At 44.1% G+C, this 26,815-nt stretch overlaps 1 protein-coding gene across 4 annotated transcripts in view; it reads right to left on the reverse strand.

The window, feature by feature from the left end:
* Nucleotides 1-26,815, reverse strand: part of GARNL3 (GTPase activating Rap/RanGAP domain like 3) — a 184,062-nt gene that overhangs the window by 107,801 nt on the left and 49,446 nt on the right. The window contains exons 1-2 of one of the 4 annotated variants that reach the window (XM_069747375.1): nucleotides 10,546-10,898; nucleotides 7,006-7,029 (exon numbers count right to left, since the gene is read on the reverse strand). The exons of 1 other annotated variant lie outside the window; for it this stretch is intronic. In XM_069747375.1, the coding sequence (XP_069603476.1) occupies nucleotides 7,006-7,029; nucleotides 10,546-10,550 (29 nt within the window). In that variant the 5' untranslated portion in view covers nucleotides 10,551-10,898. Of the gene's footprint in view, nucleotides 1-7,005; nucleotides 7,030-10,545; nucleotides 10,899-26,815 lie in introns of those variants that run through there. 2 more of the 4 variants (XM_069747371.1, XM_069747376.1) reach the window with 2 other exon arrangements.

A 26,815-nucleotide genomic window follows, 5' to 3' on the forward strand; every position in this document is an offset into this window, starting at 1 on the left:
TATATCCCCCCGGTCTCCTGTATACCTGTCAGTATATAACACATATTTACAGGGACTATATCCCCCCGGTCTCCCGTATACCTGTCAGTATATAACATATATATACAGGGACTATATCCCCACGGTCTCCTGTATACCTGTCAGTATATAACACATATATACAGGGACTATATCCCCCCGGTCTCCTGTATACCTGTCAGTATATAACACATACAGTATATACAGGAACTATATCCCCCCGGTCTCCTGCTGTATACCTGTCAGTATATAACACATATATACACGGACTATATCCCCCCGGTCTCCTGTATACCTGTCAGTATATAACACATATATACACGGACTATATCCCCCCGGTCTCCTGTATACCTGTCAGTATATAACACATATATTCAGGGACTATATCCCCCCGGTCTCCTGTATACCTGTCAGTATATAACACATATATTCAGGGACTATATCCCCCCGGTCTCCTGTACACCTGTCAGTATATAACACATATATACAGGGACTATATCCCCCCGGTCTCCTGTATACCTGTCAGTATATAACACATATATTCAGGGACTATATCCCCCCGTTCTCCTGTATACCTGTCAGTATATAACACATATATACAGGGACTATACCCCTCGATGTCCTGTACACCTGTCAGTATATACCACTGTATAAAGGGACTATATCCCCCCGGTCTCCTGTATACCTGTCAGTATATAACACATATATACAGGGATTATATCCCCTCGGTCTCCTGTATACCTGTCAGTATATAACACATATATACAGGGATTATATCCCCCCGGTCTCCTGTATACCTGTCAGTATATAACACATATATACAGGGATTATATCCCCTCGGTCTCCCGTATACCTGTCAGTATATAACACATATATACAGGGACTATATCCCCCCGGTCTCCTGTATACCTGTCAGTATATAACACATTTATTCAGGGACTATATCCCCCCGGTCTCCTGTACACCTGTCAGTATATAACACATATATACACGGACTATATCCCCCCGGTCTCCTGTATACCTGTCAGTATATAACACATATATACAGGGACTATACCTCCCGGTGGCCTGTATACCTGTCAGTATATAACACATATAAACACGGACTTTATCCCCCTGGTCTCCTGTATACCTGTCAGTATATAACACATATATACAGTGACTATACCCCCCCCGGTGTCCTGTATACCTGTCAGTATATAACACATATATACAGGGACTATACCCCCCGATGTCCTGTATACCTGTCAGTATATAACATATATATTCAGGGACTATATCCCCCCGGTCTCCTGTATATCTGTCAGTATCTACCACTTTATAAAGAGACTATATCCCCCCGGTCTCCTGTATACCTGTCAGTATATAACACATATTTACAGGGACTATATCCCCCCGGTCTCCCGTATACCTGTCAGTATATAACATATATATACAGGGACTATATCCCCACGGTCTCCTGTATACCTGTCAGTATATAACACATATATACAGGGACTATATCCCCCCGGTCTCCTGCTGTATACCTGTCAGTATATAACACATATATACACGGACTATATCCCCCCGGTCTCCTGTATACCTGTCAGTATATAACACATATATACAGGGACTATATCCCCCCGGTCTCCCGTATACCTGTCAGTATCTACCACTGTATAAAGGGACTATATCCCCCGGTCTCTGTATACCTGTCAGTATATAACACATATATACAGGGACTATATCCCCTCGGTCTCCCGTATACCTGTCAGTATATAACATATATATACAGGGACTATATCCCCCGTTCTCCTGTATACCTGTCAGTATATAACACATATATACAGGGACTATATCCCCCCGGTCTCCTATATACCTGTCAGTATATAACACATATATACAGGGACTATATCCCCCCGGTCTCCCGTATACCTGTCAGTATCTACCACTGTATAAAGGGACTATATCCCCCCGGTCTCCTGTATACCTGTCAGTATATAACACATATATACAGGGACTATATCCCCTCGGTCTCCCGTATACCTGTCAGTATATAACATATATATACAGGGACTATATCCCCCGTTCTCCTGTATACCTGTCAGTATATAACACATATATACAGGGACTATATCCCCCCGGTCTCCTGTATACCTGTCAGTATATAACACATATATACAGGGACTATATCCCCCCGGTCTCCCGTATACCTGTCAGTATCTACCACTGTATAAAGGGACTATATCCCCCCGGTCTCCTGTATACCTGTCAGTATATAACACATATATACAGGGACTATATCCCCTCGGTCTCCCGTATACCTGTCAGTATATAACATATATATACAGGGACTATATCCCCCGTTCTCCTGTATACCTGTCAGTATATAACACATATATACAGGGACTATATCCCCCCGGTCTCCTGTATACCTGTCAGTATATAACACATATATACAGGGACTATATCCCCCCGGTCTCCCGTATACCTGTCAGTATCTACCACTGTATAAAGGGACTATATCCCCCCCGTCTCCTGTATACCTGTCAGTATATAACACATATATACAGGGACTATATCCCCTCGGTCTCCCGTATACCTGTCAGTATATAACATATATATACAGGGACTATATCCCCACGGTCTCCTGTATACCTGTCAGTATATAACACATATATACAGAGACTATATCCCCCCGGTCTCCTGTATACCTGTCAGTATATAACACATATATACAGGGACTATATCCCCCCGGTCTCCCGTATACCTGTCAGTATCTACCACTGTATAAAGGGACTATATCCCCCCGGTCTCCTGTATACCTGTCAGTATATAACACATATATACAGGGATTATATCCCCTCGGTCTCCTGTATACCTGTCAGTATATAACACATATATTCAGGGACTATATCCCCCCGGTCTCCTGTACACCTGTCAGTATATAACACATATATACAGGGATTATATCCCCTCGGTCTCCCGTATACCTGTCAGTATATAACATATATATACAGGAACTATATCCCCCTGGTCTCCTGTATACCTGTCAGTATATAACACATATATACAGGAACTATATCCCCCTGGTCTCCTGTATACCTGTCAGTATATAACACATATATACAGTGACTATACCCCCCGGTGTCCTGTATACCTGTCAGTATATAACACATATATACAGGGACTATACCCCCCGATGTCCTGTACACCTGTCAGTGTATACCACTGTATAAAGGGACTATATCTCCCCGGTCTCCTGTATACCTGTCAGTATATAACACATATATACAGGGATTATATCCCCTCGGTCTCCCGTATACCTGTCAGTATATAACACATATATACAGGGACTATACCCCCCGATGTCCTGTACACCTGTCAGTATATACCACTGTATAAAGGGACTATATCTCCCCGGTCTCCTGTATACCTGTCAGTATATAACACATATATACAGGGATTATATCCCCTCGGTCTCCCGTATACCTGTCAGTATATAACACATATATACAGGGACTATACCCCCCGATGTCCTGTACACCTGTCAGTATATACCACTGTATAAAGGGACTATATCCCCCCGGTCTCCTGTATACCTGTCAGTATATAACACATATATACAGGGACTATATCCCCCCGGTCTCCTGTATACCTGTCAGTATATAACACATATATACAGGGATTATATCCCCCCGGTCTCCTGTATACCTTTCAGTATATAACACATATATACAGGGATTATATCCCCTCGGTCTCCCGTATACCTGTCAGTATATAACACATATATTCAGGGACTATATCCCCCCGGTCTCCTGTACACCTGTCAGTATATAACATATATATACAGGGACTATATCCCCCCGGTCTCCTGTATACCTGTCAGTATATAACATATATATATACAGGGACTATATCCCCCCGGTCTCCTGTATACCTGTCAGTATATAACACATATATACAGGGACTATACCCCCCGATGTCCTGTACACCTGTCAGTATATACCACTGTATAAAGGGACTATATCCCCCCGGTCTCCTGTATACCTGTCAGTATATAACACATATATTCAGGGACTATATCCCCCCGGTCTCCTGTACACCTGTCAGTATATACCACTGTATAAAGGGACTATATCCCCCCGGTCTCCTGTATACCTGTCAGTATATAACACATATATTCAGGGACTATATCCCCCCGGTCTCCTGTACACCTGTCAGTATATAACACATATATACAGGGATTATATCCCCTCGGTCTCCCGTATACCTGTCAGTATATAACATATATATGCATGGACTATATCCCCCCGGTCTCCTGTACACCTGTCAGTATATAACACATATATTCAGGGACTATATCCCCCCGGTCTCCTGTATACCTGTCAGTATATAACACATATATACAGGGACTATATCCCCCGGTCTCCTGTATACCTGTCAGTATATAACACATATATACAGGGATTATATCCCCTCGGTCTCCTGTATACCTGTCAGTATATAACATATATATAAAGGGACTATATCCCCCCGGGCTCCTGTATACCTGTCAGTATATAACACATATATACAGGGACTATATCCCCTCGGTCTCTCGTATACCTGTCAGTATATAACATATATATGCAGGGACTATATCCCCCATTCTCCTGTATACCTGTCAGTATATAACACATATATACAGGGACTATATCCCCCCGGTCTCCTGTATACCTGTCAGTATATAACACATATATACAGGGATTATATCCCCTCGGTCTCCTGTACACCTGTCAGTATATACCACTATATACAGGAACTATATCCCCCCGGTCTCCTGTACACCTGTCAGTATATAACATATATATACAGGGACTATACCCCCCCCCCCCGGTCTCCCGTATACCTGTCAGTATATAACACATATATACAGGGACTATATCCCCCCGGTCTCCTGTACACCTGTCAGTATATACCACTGTATAAAGGGACTATATCCCCTCGGTCTCCTGTATACCTGTCAGTATATAACACATACAGTATATACAGGAACTATATCCCCCCGGTCTCCTGTACACCTGTCAGTATATAACACATACACGGACTATATCCCCCCGGTCTCCTGTATACTTGTCAGTATATAACACATATATACACGGACTATATTCCCCCGGTCTCCTGTATACTTGTCAGCATATAACACATATATACAGGGACTATATCCCCCCGGTGTCCTGCATACCTGTCAGTATATAACACATATATATACAGGGACTATATCCCCCCGGTGTCCTATATACCTGTCAGTATATAACACATATATATACAGGGACTATATCCCCCCGGTGTCCTATATACCTGTCAGTATATAACACATATATATACAGGGACTATATCCCCCCGTGTCCTGTACACCTGTAAGTATATAACACATATATACAGGGAATATATCCCCCCGGTCTTCTGTATACCTGTCAGTATATACCACTGTATAAAGGGACTATATCCCCCCTGTCTCCTGTATACCTGTCAGTATATAACACATATATACAGGGACTATATCCCCCCGGTCTCCTGTATACCTGTCAGTATATAACACATATATACAGGGACTATATCCCCCCGGTCTCCTGTATACCTGTCAGTATATAACACAGATATACAGGGACTATATCTCCCCGGTGTCCTGCATACCTGTCAGTATATAACACATATATATACAGGGACTATATCCCCCCGTGTCCTGTACACCTGTAAGTATATAACACATATATACAGGGAATATATCCCCCCGGTCTTCTGTATACCTGTCAGTATTTACCACTGTATAAAGGGACTATATCCCCCCTGTCTCCTGTATACCTGTCAGTATATAACACATATATACAGGGAATATATCCCCCCGGTCTCCTGTATACCTGTCAGTATATAACACATATATACAGGGACTATATCCCCCCGGTCTCCTGTATACCTGTCAGTATATAACACATATATACAGGGACTATACCCCCCCGGTGTCCTGTACACCTGTCAGTATATAACACATATATACAGGGACTATATCCCCCCGGTCTCCTGTATACCTGTCAGTATATAACACATATATACAGGGACTATATCCCCCCGGTCTCCTGTATACCTGTCAGTATATAACACATATATACAGGGAATATATCCCTCCGGTCTCCTGTATACCTGTCAGTATATACCACTGTATAAAGGGACTATATCCCCCCGGTGTCCTGTACACCTGTAAGTATATAACACATATATACAGGGAATATATCCCCCCGGTCTCCTGTATACCTGTCAGTATATAACACAGATATACAGGGACTATATCCCCCCGGTCTCCTGTACACCTGTCAGTATATAACACAGATATACAGGGACTATACCCCCCCGGTGTCCTGTACACCTGTCAGTATATAACACATATATACAGGGACTATATCCCCCCGGTGTCCTGTATACCTGTCAGTATATAACACATAAATACAGGGACTATATCCCCCCGGTCTCCTGTATACCTGTCAGTATATAACACATATATACAGGGAATATATCCCCCCGGTCTCCTGTATACCTGTCAGTATATACCACTGTATAAAGGGACTATATCCCCCCGGTGTCCTGTACACCTGTAAGTATATAACACATATATACAGGGAATATATCCCCCCGGTCTCCTGTATACCTGTCAGTATATAACACATATATACAGGGACTATATCCCCCCGGTCTCTTGTGTACCGTCAGTATATAACACATATATACAGGGACTATACCCCCCGTTGTCCTGTACACCTGTCAGTATATAACACATATATACAGGGACTATATCCCCCCCGGTCTCCTGTATACCGTCAGTATATAACACATATATACAGGGACTATATCTCCCCCAGTATCCTGCATACCTGTCAGGGTATTATACAAATATTCTCCCCATCTCCAGCCCGATGTCTTATATGTGTATACCCCCTGCACCCTATAATATTAACAATGGCGGCTGGGTACCTGGTAGGGACAGCGGCCGTCGCTCTGTGGCAGCGATGGGAGAGAAGAAGAGAAGAGATTATTACACAACTGTCGTAAAATTCCAGATATATCTGTTGTGGTAATGGCAATAATATACACCCCAAGGACAAGAGACCCTCAACATTCACCCTCCGGAAACCAGACTGAAATGTCTGATATACAAGGTCCGAATGGCCAGGAGCCAGCACCCTATGTTACACTAGTCACAGTATTGTATGGATACACCGATACGCCCGTTACCATAACACATCACACTGATGCGCCCCCGTGACCATCACACACCCCACTGATGCGCCCCCGTAACCATCACACACGACATAGTTGCGTCCCCGTTACCATCACACACCACACCAATGTGCCATTTACCATCACACGCCACACCAAGGCAAAACCATCATCATGACTTGCACCTCTATGCGCCTACATAATCTTCACTCACACCAATGAGCCCGTCACAATCACTTGCACCTATGCGTCCCTATTACCATCACTTGCACCAATGTGCCCCATCACACACTACACTAATGATCCCCTGTCACCGTCAAACACCTCACCGATGCGCCTCAGTGGCCATCACACGGTACAATGATGCCCCCTTGTCACCATCACACGGCACACCGATACCCCCTCGTCACCATCACACGTGACATAGATGCGCCCCGTGACCATCACACGCCACAGAGACGTCTCCATCACCATCATACGCCATACCTAGGTATAACATCATCATCACTTGCACATATGAGCCCCCATGACCATCACTCACACCAATGCACCCGTTACCATCACACACTACACTGATGCTCCCCTGTCACCATCAAACACCACATCAATGCGCCCCCATGACCATCATACGCCACACTGATGAGCCTTTGTGGTCATCACACGCCACACCGATGCACTCCCGTCACCATCACATGCGACATAGATGCGCCTTGTCACGATCACACGCCACACCAATGCGTCTGTGACCATCACACGTCACACTGAGGCACTTTTATTACCATCATACGCCACACCTACAGTGGGTACGGAAAGTATTCAGGCCTATTTACATTTTTCACTCTTTGTTTCATTGCAGCCATTTGGTAAATTAAAAAAAAGTTCATTTTTTTCACATTAGTTTGTGTCCAACACTCTGCACCTCATCTTGACTGAAAAAAAAACAGAAATGTAGAATGTTTTGCAAATTTAATAAAAAAGAAAAACTGAAATATCACATGGTCATAAGCATGCAGACCCTTTGCTTAGACACTCATATTTAAGTCACATACTGTCCGTTTCCTTGTGATGCTCCTTGAGATGGTTCTACTCCTTCATTGGAGTCCAGCTGTGTTTAATTAAGCTAATAAGACTTGATTTGGAAAGGCGCACACCTGTCTATACAAGACCTCACAGTTCACAGTGCATGTCAGACCAAATGAGAATCATGAGGTCAAAGGAACTGGCCAAGGAGCTCAGAGACAGAATTGTGGCAAGGCACAGATCTGGCCAAGGTTACAACAGAATTTCTGCAGTACTCAAGGTTCCTAAGAGCACAGTGGCCTCCATAATCCTTAAATGGAAAAAGTTTGGGACCACCAGAAGTCTTCCTAGACCTGACCATCCAGCCAAACTGAGCAATTGTGGGAGAAGAGCCTTGGTGAGAGAGGTAAAGAAGAACCCCAAGATCACTGTGGCTGAGCTCCAGAGATGCAGTAGGGAGATGGGAGAAAGTTCCACAAAGTCTACTATAACAGCAGCTCTCCACCAGTCGGGCCTTTATGGCAGAGCGGCCTGACGGAGGTCTCTCCTCAGTGCAAAACATATGAAAGCCTGCATAGAGTTTGCTAAAAAAAAAACACATGAAGGATTCCTAGACTATGAGAAATAAGATTCTCTGTTCTGATGAGATGAAGATAGTCCTTTTTGGTGATAATTCTAAGAGGTATGTGTGGAGAAAACCAGGCACTGCTCATCACCTGCCCAATACAATCCCAACAGTGAAACGTGGTGGCAGCATCATGCTATGGGGGTGTTTTTCAGCTGCAGGTACAGGATGACTGGTTGTCATTGAAGGAAACATGAATGTGGCCAAATACAGATATCCTGGATGAAAACCTCTTCCAGAATGCTCTGGACCTCAGACTTGGCCGAAGGTTCACCTTCCAACAAGACAATGACCCTAAGCACAGCTAAAATAACAAAGGAGTGGCTTCAGAACAACTCTGTGACCATTCTTGACTGACCCAGCCATAGTCCTGACCTAAACCCAACTGAGCATCTCTAGAGAGACCTGAAAATAGCTGTCCACCAACGTTCACCATCCAACCTGACGGAACTGGAGAGGATCTGCAAGGAAGAATGTCAGAGGATCCCCAAATCCAGGTGTGAAAAACTTGTTGCATCATTCCCAAGAAGACTCATGGCTGTACTAGCTCAAAAGGTGCTTCTACTCAATACTGAGCAAAGGGTCTGAATACTTATGACCATGTGGTATTTCAGTTTTTCTTTTTTAACAAAGGTGCAAAAATTACCGTACTACATTTCTGTTTTTTTTTCAGTGAAGATGGGGTGCAGGGTGTACATTAGTGAGAAAAAAAATGAACTTTTTGGAATTTACCAAATGGCTGCAATGAAACAAAGAGAGAAAAATTTAAAGGGGTCTGAATACTTTACATATCCACTGTAGGCACCACCATCACTATCACTTGCACAGATGCGCCCCCATGACCATCACACGCCACACCAATGTGCCCTCATTACCCTCACACACTGCACTGATGCGCCCATGTCATTGTCAAACACCACACCAATGTGCCCCCGTGATTATCACACGCCACAGCGATATGCCCGTTACCATCACACACCAGACCGAGGCGTCCCTGTTACCATCACACACCACACTGATGCGCCCCACTGGCCATCATACACCACACCAATGCGCCCCCGTGATGTGTCCCCGTGCCTTACCGAGGCACAACTATCACCATCACTCGCACCGATGCATTCCCATGACCATCACTTGCACTAATGTGCCCCATCACATACTACACTGATGCGCCCCTGTCACCATCAAACACCACACCAAGGCGCCCCCCGTGGGCATCATACGCCACACTGAGGCACACCCATCACCAACACATTATACTCTATTGACAGACCCCTGATCTGAGGACATATGGACGAGTGGCCAGCTGATGGCATTTACAGGGTGATACATCACATGGGCTTCACTTAGAGCAGAGCGCCCCTGGCAGGAAACTCTGGGGTAAGACAGGCATGCACCAAAAAATAAAAGTATTCATCCCATTAATGCCCAGCTGGAAATGAGAGCTCCACAGCCATAATGGGAGTGAGCTGCTGAGGTGGAGCAGGAATAATGGAGACCTCACGCCTTTCTGGGGACCCCGGCTGCTGCGTGTGATGGAGGAGGAGGGGGTCACATCGCAGACACATGCCCTCCCCATAGACCCTGCATGTATGCAGCAGCACAGACATGAAGCAGCCTAGCATCACTACCCCCAGCATCCTCCTCACCTCATGCTACAATCACCAGTCTTCTCCCATCTTATGTCTCAAGCACAAGGAGAAATAAAGCAGAGGAGGCGGCGGCGGCCACTGCAGCCAGGAGACATGGGGAGCAGTCATGGGCACAAGCTGAGCATCAGGCTGAGGTCAGACACCAGCGCAGGATGATGAGGGTCTCGTCCACTCCATGGCAGCACAACCACTGCAGCTCCACATTCAGCAGAGGAGGAGGATGGAGAAGAGCTGGAGCCGGGCCAGGCTTCCCAAATACACACACCCTAGATGGGGGAAGAAAGGTGACGGGGTGTGGAGCCTCTGCAAAGGAAGGCAGCACCACAACCCCCACCATCTCATCACACAACACTGATGTACAATGTGACAACATACAAGAGGTGACAGTACAGCACACGCATCCAGAATAAGACTGTCCACACGCACAGCATTGCAGCACAACATTCTGCTGAAAAACTCTGGGAAAATACCTGCAATTTTCTTAATGTTTTGACATACGTTTTTGTTGCAGATATTTCCCCACTCATTAGAATTGGCGAAATTTGCAAGGAAAAAATAAGCAACATGTGCGCGAGACATCAGGAATCTCATCCACTTTGCTGGGACTAGGACATCCTTAACCCCTTAAGCCCTGAGGGTGGTTTGCACGTTAATGACCGGCCCAATTTTTACAATTCTGACCACTGTCCCTTTATGAGGTTATAACTCTGGAACGCTTCAACGGATCTTGGCGATTCTGACATTGTTTTCTCGTGATATATTGTACTTCATGATAGTTGTAAAATTTCTTCGATATAACGTGCGTTTATTTGTGAAAAAAACGGAAATTTGGCGGAAAATTTTGCAATTTTCCAACTTTGAATTTTTATGCCCTTAAATAACAGAGATATGTCACACAAAATAATTAATAAGTAACATTTCCCACATGTCTACTTTACATTAGCACAGTTTTGGAACCAAAATTTTTTTTTGTTAGGGAGTTATAAGGGTTAAAAGTTGACCAGCAATTTCTCATTTTTACAACACCAATATTTTTTAGGGACCACATCACATTTGAAGTCATTCTGACGGGTCTATATGATAGAAAATAACCAAGTGTGACACCATTCTAAAAACTGCACCCCTCAAGGTGCTCAAAACCACATTCAAGAAGTTTATTATCCCTTCAGGTGTTTTACAGGAATTTTTGGAATGTTTAAATAAAAATGAACATTTAACTTTTTTTCATAAACAATTTACTTTAGCTCCAATTTGTTTTATTTTACCAAGGGTAACAGGAGAAAATGGACCCCAAAAGTTGTTGTACAATTTGTCCTGAGTACGCTGATACCCCATATGTGGGGGTAAATCACTGTTTGGGCGCATGGCAGAGCTCGGAAGGGAAGGAGCGCCATTTGACGTTTCAATGCAAAATTGACTGGAATTGAGATTGGACGCCATGTTGCGTTTGGAGAGCTCCTGATGTGTCTAAACATTGAAACCCCACACAAGTGACACCATTTTGGAAAGTAGACCCCTTAAGGGACTTATCTAGATGTGTGGTGAGCACTTTCACCCAACCAGTGCTTCACAGAAGTTTATAATGCAGAGCCGTAAAAATAAAAAATCATATTTTCTCACAAAAATGATCTTTTCGCCCCCAAATTTTTTTTAAGGGTAAGAGAATAAATTAGACCACAAAAGTGGTTGTGCAATTTGTCCTGAGTACGCCAATACCCCATATGTGGGGGTAAACCACAGTTTGGGCGCATAGCACAGCTCGGAAGGGGAGGAGCGCCATTTGACTTTTCAATGCAAAATTGACTGGAATTAAGATGGGACTCCATGTTGCGTTTGGAGAGCCCCTGATGTGCCTAAACAATGAAACCCCCCACAAGTGACACTATTTTGGAAAGTAGACCCCTTAACCCTTGTCAGGCTGCATAATTTTACAACCTTAACAGGCTGCATAGGTACAATTGTACCTTCACATATACCTCCACTGTGGGAAGACTTTACTTGGTTTCAGAAACTAAAGTTCATTCAGCTACAAATGTTATGCTGATATCTATTGTTCAGTGTTGTTACTGGTCACTTATGTTGCTGTCAATTAAGTTAATTCAAACTGGGAGTGGCTTCTACTTGTCTTCCTGCCTCCCTCCTCTCATTAGCCATTTTGCTGTTCATCTCATTGCTGTGAGCACACATTTCTAGGCTTGTGAAGTCTTCAATTTCTTGGAAACGAAGGTAGGAAAGTCTCACAGCATCTAACAGCCAGTTATACCTTTATTCTCATTATGTGGGGACAGAACAGTCAAATTGTCTTTCAGCCTGGACTTGGCTTACATATATTTTGTATGAAACTTATCACTATAGGTATAATTTTTATACGAAAAATGGATAATAATTAGTATCTACATATTGTTTTACGATGTTTTATTTATATTCAGCACAAAATACGAAGCCAAAATTCATCTAGCAAGTCATCATGAGTGATAGTAATGCTGGATCTAGTTTCCGCCATAATCCAAGAAAACGTGTTTGCAGGTTAGTATAATTTTGTGAAAAGCCAATAATGTAGTATTTCGGAAAATTATTTATTTTACATTTTTTCATATTTACAGATTTACGTCTGACGAAATAATGCGAATGCTAGAAGAATCTGATTCTGAGCATGAGGATGAACCATATGTTCCATCTGATGATGAAAACTATGTACCACAAGTGGATGTTACTGAAGAAGATTCAGACATTGAACAAGAAATGGTCATAGAGCATGAAAATGAATACGAATCAGACGAAAGTGTTGAGGATGATTCTGTGCCTCAAAGTGCAGGCGACATTTGGACTGCTAAGGATGAAACTCAATGGTGCAGTAATCCACTGCCAAATGCACAAACAAAATCTCGTAATGTCCTACGACAAAGAGGTGGCCCTGCAGCAATCAGCAACCTATATACAGCAAAAGAGCTATTCAAGTCCATCATGACTCCCGAGATGTGTGACATCATATTACGGGAAACGAATCGAAAGGCCAAGAGAGTTTGTGATGCTTACAACAACGAACTGGTACAACGTTTTCCTGATTCTTCCAAACGGCCACCACAAAAAACATTCAAGCAATTTACTGAAACTGAACTTCATGCATTTTTGGGCATACTGATTGCTGCTGGTGTGCACAGAGCCAACAAAGAGAATCTGGAGGAAATGTGGAATGTTGCTGCTCTGCCTCTTATACGTGCAGCCATGTCTCGTGACCGCTTCAAGATGATACTCAGATTTATCAGGTTTGACAACGAAAATACACGTGCAGAACGTGTGCAAACAGATAAAGCTGCACCAATACGGGACATCTGGACAATGCTGAACAGTAATCTGGAGAGAGCCTACAAGCCATATCATTGTATCACCGTCGACGAGCAATTATTTCCATTTAGAGGTCATACTAAATTTACCCAGTATATACCTTCAAAACCAGCTAAATATGGCATAAAGATTTTCTGGGCTTGTGACTCATCAAATGCCTACCCTTTACAAGGTCAGCTCTACACTGGGAAACCAACTGATGGTCCTCGACAAGTAAACATTGGAGAACGAACAGTATTGGACCTAGTGAGCTCGTATAAAGGCTCTGGAAGAAATGTCACCACCGATAACTTCTTTACAACCATGGAACTAGCTAAGGTATTGAACTCCTGGAACATGACACTAGTTGGTACAGTGAGAAAAAACAAAAGGTTCCTACCTAACAACATGCAGCCTGCCAAAGAAAGGCCTGTATACTCGACAAATTTTGCCTACAATCATGATGCAACAGTCTGTTCATATGTACCAAAGAAGAACAAATCAGTCGTGCTTCTATCATCTATGCACATGACGGGAGAAGTTGAAGAGACACTAGCAGCCAAGCCAGAGATAATAAAATACTACAACATAACAAAAGGTGGCGTTGATGTTATGGATAAAATGTTGGGAGAGTACACTGTGAAACGACGAACATCACGTTGGACTTTGGCATTTTTCTACAATATGATTGATGTCAGTGGGTTAGCATCCTACATCATCTACAGAGAACACAATCCAAGCTTCAGGGCAAAGGATCAACGAAGAAAGTTCCTGAAAGATCTCGCAAATCAGCTGTGTATGATTGCAATTGAAGATCGTAGTACAAACAAAATGATAATGAGAAACCATTTTCTTCGAGGTGCAGTAGAAATGGTGCTTGGACGATGCATTGTGGTAGCATCGCAGCCAGCAGCTGGCCCCAAAATACCTCATGGTAGTCGTGGACCCTCCCCTGTTGTTGGTAGTTACTATGTCTGCAGAGACCTGAGGCGAAAACAACGCAAGACTAGAAAGTCTTGTGTGGTTTGTGTGAAACCCATTTGCGATGAACACTCTGTAGCAAAGCCAACATGCATTACTTGCAAAGAAAATCAATAAAAAAAAGTTTCTTACATTTTCTTTTATAATGTAAATGAACAGTTTTTTACTTGTTTATAATAGTTAAATAGCATTATCATTAAAAAAAAATTTATGCTTTTTCCCTTGCATTATCTTCATTCAAAATATATGAGGTACATTTGTACCTATGCAGCTTGTTATGGATGCAAAAAGATCTCGACCCCTTATCTCGGAAGCGGGTGGAGATATTTTATTGAAATTTGGCCAATATATTCTGGACCAAAAATGTAGAGATGTCACGAAATTTCAGCCCTCTACGTCTTTTCAAAAAAAAGTTATTGCAATTTTAAAACGGAATAGTTACAATTGTACCTATTCAGCCGGATAAGGGTTAAGGAACTTATCTAGATGTGTGGTGAGCACTTTGACCCAACAAGTGCTTCACAGAAGTTTATAATGCAGAGCCGTAAAAATAAAAAATCATATTTTTTCAGAAAAATTATATTTTCGCCCCCAATTTTTTATTTTCCCAAGGGTAAGAGAAGAAATTGGACCCCAAAAGTTGTTGTGCAATTTGTCCTGAGTATGCTGATACCCAATATGTGGGGGTAAACGACTGTTTGGGCGCATGGCAGAGCTCGGAAGGGAAGGAGCGCCGTTTTACTTTTCAATGCAAAATTGACTGGAATTGGGATGGAACACCATGTCGCGTTTGGAGAGCCTCTGATGTACCTAAACATTAACCCCTTTCTGACCTCGGATGGGATAGTACGTCCGAGGTCAGATCCCCTGCTTTGATGTGAGCTCCGGCGGTGAGCCCGCATCAAAGCCGGGACATGTCAGCAGTTTGGAACAGCTGACATGTGCCCGTAATAGGCGCGAGCAGAATCGCGAACTAGTTAAATGCCGCTGTCAAACGCAGACAGCGGCATTTAACTACCGCATCCGGCCGGGCGGCCGGAAATGACGTCATCGCCGACCCCCGTCACATGATCGGAGGTCGGCGATGCTTCTCCATTGTAACGATAGAGGTCCTTGAGACCTCTATGGTTACTGATCGCCGGTAGCTGTGAGTGCCACCCTGTGGTCAGCGCTCACAGCACACCTGCAATTCTGCTACATAGCAGCGAACAGCAGATCGCTGCTATGTAGCAGAGGCGATCATGCTGTGCCTGCTTCTAGTCTCCCATGGAGGCTATTGAAGCATGGCAAAAGTTTTAAAAAAAAGTGAAAAAAATAAAAAAAATATAAAAGTTTAAATCACCCCCCTATCGCCCCAATCAAAATAAATCAATAAAAAAAATCAAATCTACACATATTTGGTATCGCCGCGCTCAGAATCGCCCGATCTATCAATTAAAAAAAGCATTAACCTGATCGCTAAACAGATTAGCGAGAAAAAAATTTGAAACGCCAGAATTACGTTTTTTTGGTCGCTGCGACATTGCATTAAAATGCAATAACGGGCGATCAAAAGAACGTATCTGCACCAAAATGCTATCATTAAAAACGTCATATCGGCACACAAAAAATAAGCCCTACAACGACCCCAGATCATGAAAAATGTAGACGCTACGAGTATCGGAAAATGGCGCTTTTTTTTTTTTTTTTTTTATCAAAGTTTGGAATTTTTTTTCACCACTTAGGTAAAAAATAACCTAGTCATGTTAGGTGTCTATGACCTCGTACTGACCTGGAGAATCATAATGTCAGGTCAGTTTTAGCATTTAGTGAACCTAGCAAAAAAGCCAAACAAAAAACAAGTGTGGGATTGCACTTTTTTGCAATTTCACCGCACTTGGAATTTTTTTCCCGTTTTCTAGTACAAGATATGCTAAAACCAATGGTGTCGTTCAAAAGTACAACTCGTCCCGCAAAAAATAAGCCCTCATATGGCCAAATTGATAGAAAAATAAAAACTTTATGGCTCTGGGAAGGAGGGGAGTGAAAAACGAACACGGAAAAACGAAAAATCCCAAGGTCATGAAGGGGTTAAAAAAAACACAAGTGACACCATTTTGGAAAGTAGACCCCCTAAGGAACTTATCTATATGTGTTTTGAGAGCTTTGAACCCCCAAGTGTTTCACTACAGTTTATAATGCAGAACCGTGAAAATACAAAATTCTTTTTTTTTTCACAAAAATGATTTTTTAGCCCCCAGTTTTGAATTTTCACAAGGGTAACAGGATAAATTGGACCCCAAAAGTTGTTGTACAATTTGTCCTGAGTACGCTGATACCCCATATGTGACGGGGAACCACTGTTTGTGGGGAAAGGCAGAGCTTGGAAGGGAAGGAGTGCCATTTGGAATGCAGACTTAGATGGATTGGTCTGCAGGCGTCACGTTGCATTTGCAGAGCCCCTGATGTACCCAAACAGTAGAAACCCCCCACAAGTGACCACATATTGGAAACTAGACCTCCCAAGGAACTTATCTAGATGTGTTGTGAGAACTTTGAACCCCCAAGTGTTTCACTACAGTTTATAACGCAGAGCCGTGAAAATAAAAACATTTTTTCCACAAAAATGATATTTTAGCCCCCAGTTTTGTATTTTAACAAGGGTAACAGGATAAATTGGACCTCAAAAGTTGTTGTACAATTTGTCCTGAGTACGCTGATACCCCATATGTGGGGGGGAACCACTGTTTGGGTGCATGGCAGAGCTCGGAAGGGAAGGAGCGCCATTTGGAATGCAGACTTAGATGGATTGGTCTGCAGGCGTCACGTTGCATTTGCAGAGCCCCTGATGTACCCAAACAGTAGAAACCCCCCACAATTGACCCTATATTGGAAACTAGACCTCCCAAGGAACTTATCTAGATGTGTTGTGAGAACTTTGAACCCCCAAGTGTTTCACTACAGTTTACAACGCAGAGCCGTGAAAATAAAAAAATCTTTTTTTCCCCACAAAAATGATTTTTAGCCCCCCAAATTCTTTTTTTCCCAAGGGTAACAAGAGAACTTGGACCCCAAAAGTTGTTGTCCAATTTGTACCGAGTACGCTGATACCCCATATGTGGGGGTAAACCCCTGTTTGGGCGCACGGGAGAGCTCGGAAGGGAAGGAGCACTGTTTTACTTTGTCAACGCAGAATTGGCTGGAATTGGGATCGGACACCATGCCGCGTTTGGAGAGCCCTGATGTGCCTAAACAGTGGAAACCCCCCAATTATAACTGAAACCCTAATCCAAACACACCCCTAACCCTAATCCCAACCATAACCCTAACCCTAACTCTAACACACCCCTAACCCTAATCCCAACAGTAACCCTAACCACACTCCTAACCCTGACACACCCCTAACTCTAATCCAAACCCTAATCTGTTGTGAATTCTGTGGCTGAATTCACTCCTGTGGTCACAGGTGGTACTGCAGCTTCTGAGCTTCCTCCCTCAGGTGTTCTGGTGAGCTCGTTGGCTGCTTTGTTATTTAACTCCACCTGATTCTGTCTTCCTTGCTCCTTGTCAATGTTCCAGTGTTGGACCTGAGCTTCTGGATCTTTCCTGTGGCCTGCTGCTCTGCTTAGATAAGTGCTTTTTGCTTTTGTTGCTACTTTTTCTGTCCAGCTTGTCTATTCGTTTTTGCTGGAAGCTCTGAGACGCAAAGGGTGCACCGCCGTGCCGTTAGTTCGGCACGGTGGGTCTTTTTGCCCCCTTTGCGTGGTTTTTTGCTTTAGGGTTTTTTGTAGACTGCAAAGTTCTCTTTGCTATCCTCGCTCTATCTAGAATATCGGGCCTCACTTTGCTGAATCTATTTCATCCCTACGTTTGTCTTTTCATCTTGCTTACAGTCATTATATGTGGGGGGCTGCCTTTTCCTTTGGGGTATTTCTCTGAGGCAAGTCAGGCTCCACTCCTTCTGAGGTCCCAGAGTTCTTGTCTGATTATCAGGATGTATTTGAAGAGCCCAAGTCCGATGCCCTACCTCCGCATAGGGATTGTGATTGTGCTATCAATTTGATTCCTGGTAGTAAATTCCCTAAAGGTCGATTATTTAATTTATCCGTGCCTGAACACGCCGCTATGCGCAGTTATGTGAAGGAATCCCTGGAGAAGGGACATATTCGCCCATCGTCATCACCACTGGGAGCAGGGTTCTTTTTTGTAGCCAAGAAGGATGGTTCGCTGAGACCATGTATTGATTACCGCCTTCTTAATAAGATCACTGTTAAATTTCAGTATCCCTTGCCATTGTTATCTGACTTGTTTGCTCGGATTAAGGGGGCTAGTTGGTTCACTAAGATAGATCTTCGTGGTGCGTATAATCTGGTGAGAATCAGGCAAGGAGATGAATGGAAAACTGCATTTAATACGCCCGAGGGTCATTTTGAGTATCTGGTGATGCCGTTCGGACTTGCCAATGCTCCATCTGTGTTTCAGTCTTTTATGCATGACATCTTCCGTGAGTATCTGGATAAATTCCTGATTGTTTACTTGGATGACATTTTGATCTTCTCAGATGATTGGGACTCTCATGTGAAGCAGGTCAGAATGGTTTTCCAGGTCCTGCGTGCTAATTCTTTGTTTGTGAAGGGATCAAAGTGTCTCTTCGGTGTGCAGAAAGTTTCATTTTTGGGGTTCATCTTTTCCCCTTCTACTATCGAGATGGATCCGGTTAAGGTCCAAGCCATCCAGGATTGGACTCAGCCGACATCTCTGAAAAGTCTGCAAAAATTCCTGGGCTTTGCTAATTTTTATCGTCGCTTCATCCGTAATTTTTCTAGCATTGCCAAACCATTGACCGATTTGACCAAGAAGGGTGCTGATTTGGTTAATTGGTCTTCTGCTGCTGTGGAAGCTTTTCAGGAGTTGAAGCATCGTTTTTGTTCTGCCCCTGTGTTGTGTCAACCAGATGTTTCTCTTCCGTTCCAGGTCGAGGTTGATGCTTCTGAGATTGGAGCAGGGGCGGTTTTGTCACAGAGAGGTTCTGGTTGCTCAGTGTTGAAACCATGTGCTTTCTTTTCCAGGAAGTTTTCGGCTGCTGAGCGTAATTATGATGTGGGCAACCGAGAGTTGCTGGCCATGAAGTGGGCATTCGAGGAATGGCGTCATTGGCTTGAAGGAGCTAAGCATCGCGTGGTGGTATTGACTGATCATAAGAACCTTACTTATCTCGAGTCTGCCAAGCGCTTGAATCCTAGACAGGCCCGTTGGTCGTTATTTTTTGCCCGCTTCGATTTTGTGATTTCGTACCTTCTGGGCTCTAAAAATGTTAAGGCGGATGCTCTGTCTAGGAGTTTTGTGCCCGACTCTCCGGGTTCATCTGAGCCGGCGAGTATCCTCAAGGAAGGAGTCATTGTGTCTGCCATCTCCCCTGATTTGCGGCGAGTGTTGCAAAAATTTCAGGCGAATAAACCTGATCGTTGTCCGGCGGAGAAACTGTTCGTCCCTGATAGGTGGACTACTAAAGTTATCGCTGAACTTCATTGTTCGGTGTTGGCTGGTCATCCTGGAATATTTGGTACCAGAGAGTTGGTGGCTAGATCCTTCTGGTGGCCATCTCTGTCACGGGATGTACGTACTTTTGTGCAGTCCTGTGGGATTTGTGCTAGGGCTAAGCCCTGCTGTTCACGTGCCAGTGGGTTGCTTTTGCCCTTGCCGGTCCCAAAGAGGCCTTGGACACATATTTCGATGGATTTCATTTCTGACCTTCCCGTTTCTCAAAAGATGTCAGTCATTTGGGTGGTCTGTGATCGCTTTTCTAAAATGGTCCATCTGGTGCCCTTGGTTAAATTGCCTTCCTCCTCTGATTTGGTGCCTTTGTTCTTCCAGCATGTGGTTCGTTTGCATGGCATTCCTGAGAATATTGTTTCTGACAGAGGTTCCCAGTTTGTTTCGAGGTTTTGGCGAGCCTTTTGTGGTAGGATGGGCATTGACCTGTCTTTTTCCTCGGCTTTCCATCCTCAGACTAATGGCCAGACCGAACGAACCAATCAGACCTTGGAGACATATCTGAGATGTTTTGTTTCTGCAGACCAGGATGATTGGGTGTCCTTTTTGCCGTTGGCTGAGTTCGCCCTTAATAATCGGGCCAGCTCGGCTACCTTGGTCTCTCCATTTTTCTGCAATTCTGGGTTCCATCCTCGTTTCTCTTCAGGACAGGTTGAGTTTTCGGACTGTCCTGGTGTGGATTCTGTGGTGGACAGGTTGCAGCAGATCTGGACTCAGGTAGTGGACAATTTGACCTTGTCCCAGGAGAAGGCTCAACTTTTCGCTAATCGCAGACGCCGTGTGGGTCCCCGACTTCGTGTTGGGGATCTGGTTTGGTTATCTTCTCGTCATATTCCTATGAAGGTTTCCTCTCCTAAATTTAAACCTCGTTTTATTGGTCCGTATAGGATTTCTGAGATTCTCAATCCTGTGTCTTTTCGTCTGACCCTCCCAGACTCCTTTTCCATACATAATGTATTCCATAGGTCGTTGTTGCGGAGATACGTGGCACCTATGGTTCCATCTGTTGAGCCTCCTGCCCCGGTTTTGGTGGAGGGGGAATTGGAGTATATTGTGGAGAAAATTTTGGATTCTCGTGTTTCTAGACGGAAACTCCAGTATCTGGTTAAATGGAAGGGTTATGCTCAGGAAGATAATTCCTGGGTTTTTGCCTCTGATGTCCATGCTCCAGATCTTGTTCGTGCCTTTCATGTGGCTCATCCTGGTCGGCCTGGGGGCTCTGGTGAGGGTTCGGTGACCCCTCCTCAAGGGGGGGGTACTGTTGTGAATTCTGTGGCTGAATTCACTCCTGTGGTCACAGGTGGTACTGCAGCTTCTGAGCTTCCTCCCTCACGTGTTCTGGTGAGCTCGTTGGCTGCTTTGTTATTTAACTCCACCTGATTCTGTCTTCCTTGCTCCTTGTCAATGTTCCAGTGTTGGACCTGAGCTTCTGGATCTTTCCTGTGGCCTGCTGCTCTGCTTAGATAAGTGCTTTTTGCTTTTGTTGCTACTTTTTCTGTCCAGCTTGTCTATTCGTTTTTGCTGGAAGCTCTGAGACGCAAAGGGTGCACCGCCGTGTCGTTAGTTCGGCACGGTGGGTCTTTTTGCCCCCTTTGCGTGGTTTTTTGCTTTAGGGTTTTTTGTAGACTGCAAAGTTCTCTTTGCTATCCTCGCTCTATCTAGAATATCGGGCCTCACTTTGCTGAATCTATTTCATCCCTACGTTTGTCTTTTCATCTTGCTTACAGTCATTATATGTGGGGGGCTGCCTTTTCCTTTGGGGTATTTCTCTGAGGCAAGTCAGGCTTGTTTTTCTATCTTCAGGCTAGTCAGCTCCTCAGGCTGTGCCGAGTTGCATAGGTAGTGACAGGCGCAATCCACAGCTGCCTTTAGTTGTGTTTAGGATAGGTTCAGGTATTGCGGTCTACAGAGATTCCACGTCTCAGAGCTCGTTCTATTGTTTTTGGGTTATTGTCAGATCACTGTATGTGCTCTGATTGCTGGCACACTGTGTCACTGGATTGCCTACATAACACTAATCCCAACCGTAAATATAATCCAAACCCTAACCCTAACTTTAGCCCCAACCCTAACCCTAACTTTAGCGCCAACCCTAACCCTAACTTTAGCCCCAACCCTAACCCTGACTTTAGCTTCAACCCTAGCCCCAACCCTAACCCTAGCGCTAACCCTAGCCCTAACCCTAGCCCTAGCCCTAACCCTAGCCCTAACCCTAGCCCTAACCCTAACCTTAGCCCTAACAGGAAAATTCATGAATTTCTTTTGGGGGAGGCGTTTATACCGTTCCGCGTTTGGTAAAATTGATAAAGCAGTTTTATTCTTCGGGTTAGTACGTTTACAGCGATACCCCATTTATATCTTTTTTTATGTTTTGGCGCTTTTATACGATTTAAACTAATTTATAGAAAAAATAATTATCTTGGCATCGCTTTATTCTCAGGACTATAACTTTTTTATTTTTTTGCTGATGATGCTGTATGGCAGCTCGTTTTTTGCGGGACAAGATGACGTTTTCAGCGGTACCATGGTTATTTACATCTGTCTTTTTGATCGCGTGTTATTCCACTTTTTGTTCGGCGGTATGATAATAAAGCGTTGTTTTTTGCCTCATTTTTTTTTCTTACGGTGTTCAAGGGGTTAACTAGTGGGACAGTTTTATAGGTTGGGTCGTTACGGACGCGGCGATACTAAATATGTGTACTTTTAATGTTTTTTTTTATTTTATTTAGATAAAGAAATGTATTTATGTAAATAATATATATATTTTTTTTCTTTATTTAGAAATTTGTTTTTTGTTTTTTTTTAAATACATGTGGAATTTTTTTTTTTTTTACTTTTTGACTTTGCCCCAGGGGGGACATCACAGATCACTGATCTGACAGTTTGCACAGCACTCTGTCAGATCAGTGATCTGACTTACAGTGCTGCAGGCTTACCAAGCGCCTGCTCTGAGCAGGCACTTGGTAAGCCACCTCCCTCCCTGCAGGACCCGGATGCCGCGGCCATTTTGGATCCGGGCCTGGAGCAGGGAGGGAGGTAAGGAGACTCTCGCAGCAACGCGATCACATCGCGCTGCTGCGGGGGTCTCAGGGAAGCCCGCAGGGAGCCCCCTCCCTGCGGGATGCTTCCCTATACCGCCGGCACATCGCGATCATGTTTGATCACGGTGTGCCGGGGGTTAATGTGCCGGGGGCGAAAGGCAGCTGACACCCGGCCGCGATCGGCCGCGCTCCCCCCGTGAGCGCGGCCGATCGCATATGACGTAATATCCCGTCACTGGGAATTAAGTCCCAGGGCACCTTGACGGGATAGTACGTCATATGGGATTAAGGGGTTAAGGTTTTGTGACAAAACACGAGAAAACCAACAAAACAAGAGACGTGGTACTGTGCAGTATATATACAGGATAATACAGGTACTGAGACTTAGACCCACTATACGGAACAGGAGAAGTGGTACTGTGCAGTGTGTATAAACAGAATAATATAGGTACTGAGACTTAGACCCAGTATACATGACAGGAGAAGTGGTACTGTGCAGTGTATATATACAGAATAAATACAGATACTGAAACTAACACCCAGTACACAGGACAAAAGAAGTGGTAATGTGCAGTGTATGTTTACAGAATAATACAGATGCATATTTGGGGGCAGTGTTCTGGATCACTGCGTTGAGAAACACGTGATGGTGTCTCCGCGGTGTTGGATGTTTTGGTCTCCACGAGGTCAATCATCCGTGCCTTTCTAGACTTTCTACTAGGCACTGCTCCTGATAGCCAGTTTCCTACTCCACACTGATGAGGGGCAAAAACCCCGAAACAGCTGTCTGTGGATGGATACCATGCTTGGCATAGGTGGTTTTCCTTTATTGGATGTTTTCCTTTATTGGATGCTGCCCTTCACTTGGTTGTTCCTTGCCGGGGAAAGGCCTGGCTATTCACTGCCTGCGTTGAGAAACACGTGATGGTGTCTCCGCAGCTCTTCTACATGCACTTGCATATTTGGGGGCAGTGTTCTGGATCACTGCGTTGAAAAACACGTGATGGTGTCTCCGCGGTGTTGGATGTTTTGGTCTCCACGAGGTCAATCATCCGTGCCTTTACAGACTTTCTCCTAGGCACTGCTCCTGATAGCCAGTTTCCTACTCCACACTGATGAGGGGCAAAAACCCCGAAACAGCTGTCTGTGGATGGATACCATGCTTGGCATAGGTGGTTTTCCTTTATTGGAAGTTTTCCTTTATTGGATGCTGCCCTTCCCTTGGTTGTTACTTTCCGGGGAAAGACCTGGCTATTCACTGCCTGTGTTGAGAAACACATGATGGTGTCTCCGCAGCTCCTCTACATGCATTTGCATATTTAGGGGCAGTGTTCTGGATCACTGCGTTGAGAAACACGTGATGGTGTCTCCGCGGTGTTGGATGTTTTGGTCTCCACGAGGTCAATCATCCATGCCTTTATAGACTTTCTACTAGGCACTGCTCCTAATAGCCAGTTTCCTACTCCACACTGATGAGGGGCAAAAACCCCGAAACAGCTGTCTGTGGATGGATGCCATGCTTGGCATAGGTGGTTTTCCTTTATTGGATGTTTTCCTTTATTGGATGCTGCCCTTCCCTTGGTTGTTCCTTCCCGGGGAAAGGCCTGGATATTCACTGCCTGTGTTGAGAAACACATGATGGTGTCTCCGCAACTCCTCTGCATGCATTTGCATATATGGGGGCAGTGTTCTGGATCACTGCGTTGAGAAACACGTGATGGTGTCTCCGCGGTGTTGGATGTTTTGGTCTCCACGAGGTCAATCATCCGTGCCTTTATACAGTATAATACAGGTACTGAGACTTTCACCCAGTATACAGGACAGAAGTGGTACTGTGCAGTGTATATATACAGAATAATGCAGATATTGAGACTTTCGCCCAGTATACAGGACAGAAGTGGTATTGTGCAGTGTATATATACAGAATAATACAGATACTGAGACTTTCACCCAGTATACAGGACAGGAGAAGTGGTACTGTGTAGTGTATATAAAGGACAGGAGAAGTGGTACTGTGCAGTGTATATATACAGGACAGGAGAAGTGGTACTGTGCAGTGTATATATATACAGAATGATTGATACTGATTGTCACTCTCATATGAACAAATAAATTGTAAATTAGGGCCATGGAAGAGCTAACACTCTACTCCACCCCTTTGCTCTACGACCCTTCGCTGTGATGTAGCCCTCTCCTGTGATGTGGTCAGTATGAATAGTAAGTCTTCTATGGTGATATTTGCCACTTTGTGTAAATAAGTCCTTCCTGACTGCAAAGCAACACATGGCCCATGATCTCAGACTCTTTGGAGCCACGTAGCAATGTGTTCAAAAACATGAGTTAATTACAAAATCTTTACACTAGTTTTTATTTCCAGCATTGGGAACATTGCACGCTGGTTTCTAATTCAAAACATGAAGAGAAATGTAAATAATTTCTAACTATTTAACAGAATATAGCAAAAAATGAACATTGTGCTGTTCTAAAAAATAGCGGTGTCCGCATTTGTCTTTACAAGCTCACAATATATAGTTTTTGTGGATTTAGCATTCCCGTGAATCACTAACCTAATATTTAGTTGTTATCCACAGTTTTTGAGAACTGCTTCACATTTATGTTGCATGGAGTCAACCATCTTCTGCCCGCTGTCACCTCTTATCCCAGCCCAGGATGCTTGGACTACATCCCACAATTTTTTGGCATTTGTTGGCTTTGCCTCAGAAACGGCATTTTTGATGTCACCCCACAAGTGTTCTATCGGATTAAGGTCTGGGATTGGGCTGGACACTCCATAACCTCAATTGTGTTGGACAGGAACCAAGATTTTGCTCGTTTACTGGTGAGTTTAAGCAATATAAGCAAACTGTCCCATAATCCCTGGTATGTGGTAAATAGGTCCGGCATCGTAGTAAGAGAAACGCGCACACGCACATATCCTGATGCTTGCTCCACCATGCTTCACTGTCTTCAGAGTGTATTGTGGCTTGTGTGCAGAGTTTGGGGGTCGTCTGATGAACTGTCTGTGGCCCTTGGACCCAAAAAGAACAATTTTACTTTCATCAGTCCACAAAATGTTTCTCCATTTCTCTTTTGGCCAGTTGATGTTCTCTTTGGCAAATTGTGTCCACCTCAGTACATGTCTTTTTTCTAACATAGGGACCAAGCGGAGACTTCTTGCTAAGAGATTAGCGTCACACCGGCGTCTTCTGTCACAGTCCTCACAGGTAACTTGAGACTATCTGTGATCATCCTGGAGCTGATCATCGGCTGAGCCTTCGCCATTCTGGCTATTCTTCCATCCATTAGAATAATATGCATGTACAACATGTCCTGGCTTCACTCTTAACCCCTTTACCCCTGGGCGCATGGTAGAGCTCAGAAGGGAAGGA

This window comes from Ranitomeya imitator, chromosome 2 (genome assembly GCF_032444005.1).
Source record: "Ranitomeya imitator isolate aRanImi1 chromosome 2, aRanImi1.pri, whole genome shotgun sequence".
Classification (NCBI taxonomy): Eukaryota; Metazoa; Chordata; class Amphibia; order Anura; family Dendrobatidae; genus Ranitomeya; species Ranitomeya imitator.